General features: G+C 43.1%; 1 protein-coding gene across 1 annotated transcript; it reads left to right on the forward strand.

Annotated features, from left to right (window-relative positions):
- Window positions 1-235: 235 nt before the first annotated feature.
- Window positions 236-4,558, forward strand: LOC106586834 (protocadherin-8-like). The gene is made up of 4 exons (XM_014174546.2): window positions 236-2,686; window positions 2,818-2,888; window positions 3,630-3,757; window positions 4,030-4,558. Exons 1-4 carry the CDS (start codon window positions 323-325, stop codon window positions 4,380-4,382), a joined length of 2,916 nt encoding a protein of 971 aa, XP_014030021.1. The 5' UTR covers window positions 236-322; the 3' UTR covers window positions 4,383-4,558.
- Window positions 4,559-5,234: the final 676 nt, after the last annotated feature.

The raw sequence follows: 5,234 nt of genomic DNA on the forward strand, positions 1-5,234 counted from the left end.
AAAGAACCCAAATCAGGTTGTTTTTAGCCAAACATTTTTTTAGAGTGCACTGTATTTAAAAAGACAATTTGCACACTGTCGAGGAGAAGGGTGGCAGCAATTGGCGCCAGCTGGAAACCAAACGTGCCCCATTTGGCTGGCCAGTTCAATGCCATTGGTCGGTGAGTCAACTAATTTGCATAAATCAAGGCTTATAGATCAACGCTCTCTTTGGACCATATCCAATCCAGTTGGTCGTGGCAAGGGAGCTCAACATCACAACAAGTTTACTTCCAGCTCGTTTTCTTTATGAAGTTTTCTGTCATCATCATTGCACTTTAAAATGGGATCTTGCGGGTTTCGAGGAGTTGGAGAGTGCGTGGTGCTTGCTGTTCTGTTCTACTCGGTTCAGTCTACGACTACAAGGTACTACACGTATGAAGAGGATGCGCCCGGGACAGAGATTGGAAATCTGTCCCAGGATTTAAAGATAGACCCAGCTGAGGACCCTCAAACATCTTTCCGCTTCATGCAGGAGACCAATTCGTGTGTGATTCAAATGAGGGAGATTGATGGACTTTTAACTGTTGGGGAAACAATTGACCGGGAGCAGCTGTGCCCGAGGTCCCCGCGGTGTTTTGTCACCTTCGACATAGTTGCCTTCTCCAAAGAAAAGTTTCAGCTGATTCACGTAGAGATCGAGGTAAAGGACATCAATGATAATTCACCCCAGTTTCTCCACAACGAGACGACCCTTGAAATATCCGAGAATGTTCAGGTGGACTCCCGATTCCCGTTGGACATCGCTGTTGACCATGATGTCGGCAATAACTACATCCAACGTTACCATATCTCTCCCTCCAGCCATTTCATAGTTGATGTGCGCAGCAGGGAGGATGGAGTGAAGTATGCTGAACTTGTGCTTGTGAAAGCAATGGACAGAGAGGCTGAAGATTCCTATACAGTTGAAGTGACGGCAGCAGATGGGGGAGAGCCACCCAGGTCCGGATCAATGACTGTTCATATCAAAGTGTTGGATTTTAATGACAACAGCCCAACGTTTGAGCACAACTCACTAAAAGTTGAACTTTACGAGGATTCTCCTGTAGGTTACCAAGTGCTTAAGGTGCATGCGTTTGATCCAGATGCTGGCATCAATGGCGAGGTAGTGTATGGATTTGTAGAAGACACATCATCTGAAGCAATGCGTATTTTTAATATAGACCGGATTTCCGGTGCTGTAACTTTAAACACATTGGTTGATTACGAGAAGAAGATATCCTATGAACTTAAAATTAAAGCATCTGATTTAGGCACTAATTCTATTCCATCGACTTGCAAAGTGGTTGTTGATATCGTAGATGTAAATGATAACGGACCAGAAATCACCATCAAGCCAAAGACCTCGACGAGTGACGATGTGGCATACATCACGGAGGCCGCAGCGGAGGGAAGTTTTGTGGCACTAATCAGCACCTCGGACAGCGACTCTGGCTCCAACGGTTATGTGCGCAGTAGTTTACACGGGCACGAACATTTCAAGTTGCAACAGGCCTACGGGGACAGTTTTATGATTGTAACAACCACCACTTTAGATAGAGAAACGATCCCAGAGTATAACCTCACTGTAGTGGCTGAAGACCTCGGTACTCCTCCTTTCAAAACCATCAAGCAGTATACCATCAGAGTGACGGACGAGAACGACAACGCCCCCCTCTTCAGTAAATCTATTTATGAAGTTTCTGTCCTGGAAAATAATATTCCCGGGTCATATATAACAACTGTTGTAGCACGGGACCTTGATCTGGGTAAAAACGCCAAAGTGTCATATAAACTCATAGACACCGAGGTTGTCGGGGAGACTTCCATTTCGACCTATGTGTCTATAGACCCAGTGTCAGGGTCATTGTATAGCCTGAGATCTTTCGATTTTGAAACGCTCCCGCAGATTGAATTAACCATCCAGGCTGACGACAAGGGCTCACCTCAACTGTCAAGCACATCCGTGATCAGAATCAATGTGGTCGATCAGAACGACAACTATCCCTATTTTACCTTTCCCATTATGCTTAATGACTCTGCTGAAATTCCTCTTCCTGTCAATGCACCATTGGGGTATTTGGCACTACGGGTCAAAGGTCAGGATGAGGATGAGGGTATGAATGGTGAGCTCAGCTACAGAATTGTACAAGGTGACTCTAAGATATTTTCAATCAATAAAGACACTGGAGAAATAGCTTTAAAACAGGGTCTGGCCTCTGCTATTGGAGACGTGTTGGAAATCAAGATTGCATTGAGTGACAGTGGGAGATCCCCTCTCTCCAGCAGTGCCACCATTCGCTTTGTTGTCACAGACTTGCAGCTCTCAGACGACCAACTAGTCATTGTATTGCGGTCAAGTGATGAGGAAAGCGCAGGCTTGGATATTTCAGTAGTAGTAATCATTATACTCGGCGGGGGTTGTACTCTGCTGCTGATTGCCATAGCGATTGTTGTTATCACATGCAAACTGAACCGAGGAAGAAAGGACCATGACTCCAAGAGAGACGTGACTCACGGCCTGTTTGACTCCAGGCATCATCCCAGGCTCAACTCTGCACAACCCAAAATGTTTGGTGATCCAAGAGGTTTCCTCAATGAAAGGACTTCTTCATCTCTTGATGAGTCCAGCCTATATGAAGAGAAAAGTGGAGAGTTGGAGTCCCAGGTGGGTGGATTATTTGATTCCGTTTCAATAGTGTTTGTATACAACTGTACACATTAAAGTGTTGTACTACTGATCCATGTATCTAGCTGAAATGAATTCCCATCCTGTTCTCTCTTGTGTTTGCTCTTTAGATGTTCCTGCCTCCCAAGCCTTTCCAACCATCATCTGTGTGGCAAGGGGACAAATACTACCCGCAAATTAGGTAAGAATACCACCACATTGATCATTGCTGTTTTATCACAATTATTATTTTTCCCCACAAAAATGATTTACATAACCAGCCACTGGAAGGTACTTAACATCCCATATGCATACTTCATGTGATTGCAGTGGTTGTCCAGTGAGAGGGGGTAGGAGTTTGCAGTGGAGGGTGGGAGGTTGGAGTGGGGGGTGGCATACTCATAAGAGAGAAGGGGTGGGGGGGTTAAGGGGCTGGCATGCTCATAAGAGAGAGGAGGGAAACAAAGCAAACATCAGTAGTCAGACACAGTAGTGCAGTGGCTAATATATTTGATTATATTAGCAGTGGCTAATATGTTTGATTCTATTTGCACTGGCTAGTATGTTTGATTCCATTAGCACTGGCTAATATGTTTGATTCTATTAGCACTGGCTAGTATGTTTGATTCCATTAGCACTGGCTAATATGTTTGATTCTATTAGCACTGGCTAATATGTTTGATTCTATTAGCACTGACTAATATGTTTGATTCTATTAGCACTGGCTAGTATGTTTGATTCTATTAGCACTGGCTAATATGTTTGATTCTATTAGCACTGGCTAGTATGTTTGATTCCATTAGCACTGGATAATATGTTTTATTCCATTAGCACTGGCTAATATGTTTGATTCCATTAGCACTGGCTAATATGTTTGATTTCAATAGCAGTGGCTAATATGTTTGATTTCATTAGCAGGGGCTAATATGTTTGTTTCTATTAGCAGTGGCATTGACCAGCAGAGCGTGAAGGACAGTGGAAAAGGAGACAGTGACTTCAATGACAGTGACTCTGACATCAGTGGGGATGGAGGCAAGAGGAACCTTCGCACCTTCCAGCCCTGGGCCAAAGGTGAGTTTACGACCTTCACAATTTAGTACTGCAATTTTACAGTTCCTCGTAGCAGAATGATGAAGAGAACGGTTGACATTTTTATAGCTCTATATAGCACTGAAACTGCAGCGGATTTCACTGTGTCGAGATAACTCGCCCCTTCCACTACCAAAGTGTAGAACCCACCTGGCTATGTAACCCAGCAACAGCGAATGACTCTCAGTCACTTTGATTCTTTACTCATTGGGCTTGGAAAGTAATTCTGTATGCGTGTGTGTGTTCTATTTCAGGTTCATTCCACGCCGCTAACACCCTCGCTGTGGATTGCCAAGGCACTTACTGTGTAATACCAACCCAAAGCTTCCAGGCTCCCAGAGACAATGCATACACAATAGGTTTTATCCAAGCACCGGTCTACAACAATGCGCATGCCTATCCCCACTCCTGGAAAGACTCCGGCTACAACACAAACATTCCCAAAGCAAGAAACACCATGCAGACATTCTCTCATCACACCGGCACCCTCCCGTCTTACTTCACACATCAAAAGAGACAATCTCCTGCCGGACTTGATGAAATTCCGGAGCACAACCAAGATATTACTACAGTGGCAACCATATCTGAAGTTGCCACCATTTTGTAAACAACCTGCTAAGTAAATATACAATTGGATATTTATAGATACTGTAGTATTCAGTAGATTTAGCAGATACTGGTCAAAGTAGATAATGCAATATGGATGAAAAGGAACTTGACGCATAATGAAAACACTTGATGTATATTTTTTTTATTTAATTCAATTTTGAAGATGTATATATTGATTTCTTTCTTATTGTATGAACATGTTTGTGAAAAATGTGTTTTGTTTTATGAATAAACACAATGTTGAAACAATGTGAGATGTGCATTATGGTTTCCATGAGATAAGATAATTACACCATGCCTGTGGCCTCTTACAGTCACACACCAAGAACTTCACTCACTTGTCTGGACTTTCTCATTAACCCATATATAATGTTTAATATACACTGCTCAAAAAAATAAAGGGAACACTTAAACAACACATCCTAGATCTGAATGAAATAAATAATCTTATTAAATACTTTTTTCTTTACATAGTTGAATGTAATGACAACAAAATCACACAAAAATAATCAATGGAAATCCAATTTATCAACCCATGGAGGTCTGGATTTGGAGTCACACTCAAAATTAAAGTGGAAAACGACACTACAGGCTGATCCAACTTTGATGTAATGTCCTTAAAACAAGTCAAAATGAGGCTCAGTAGTGTGTGTGTGGCCTCCACGTGCCTGTATGACCTCCCTACAATGCCTGGGCATGCTCCTGATGAGGTGGCGGATGGTCTCCTGAGGGATATCCTCCCAGACCTGGACTAAAGCGTCCGCCAACTCCTGGACAGTCTGTGGTGCAACGTGGCGTTGGTGGATGGAGCGAGACATGATGTTCCAGATGTGCTCAATTGGATTCAGGT

The sequence above is a fragment of the Salmo salar genome, chromosome ssa25 (genome assembly GCF_905237065.1).
Source record: "Salmo salar chromosome ssa25, Ssal_v3.1, whole genome shotgun sequence".
NCBI lineage: Eukaryota > Metazoa > Chordata > Actinopteri > Salmoniformes > Salmonidae > Salmo > Salmo salar.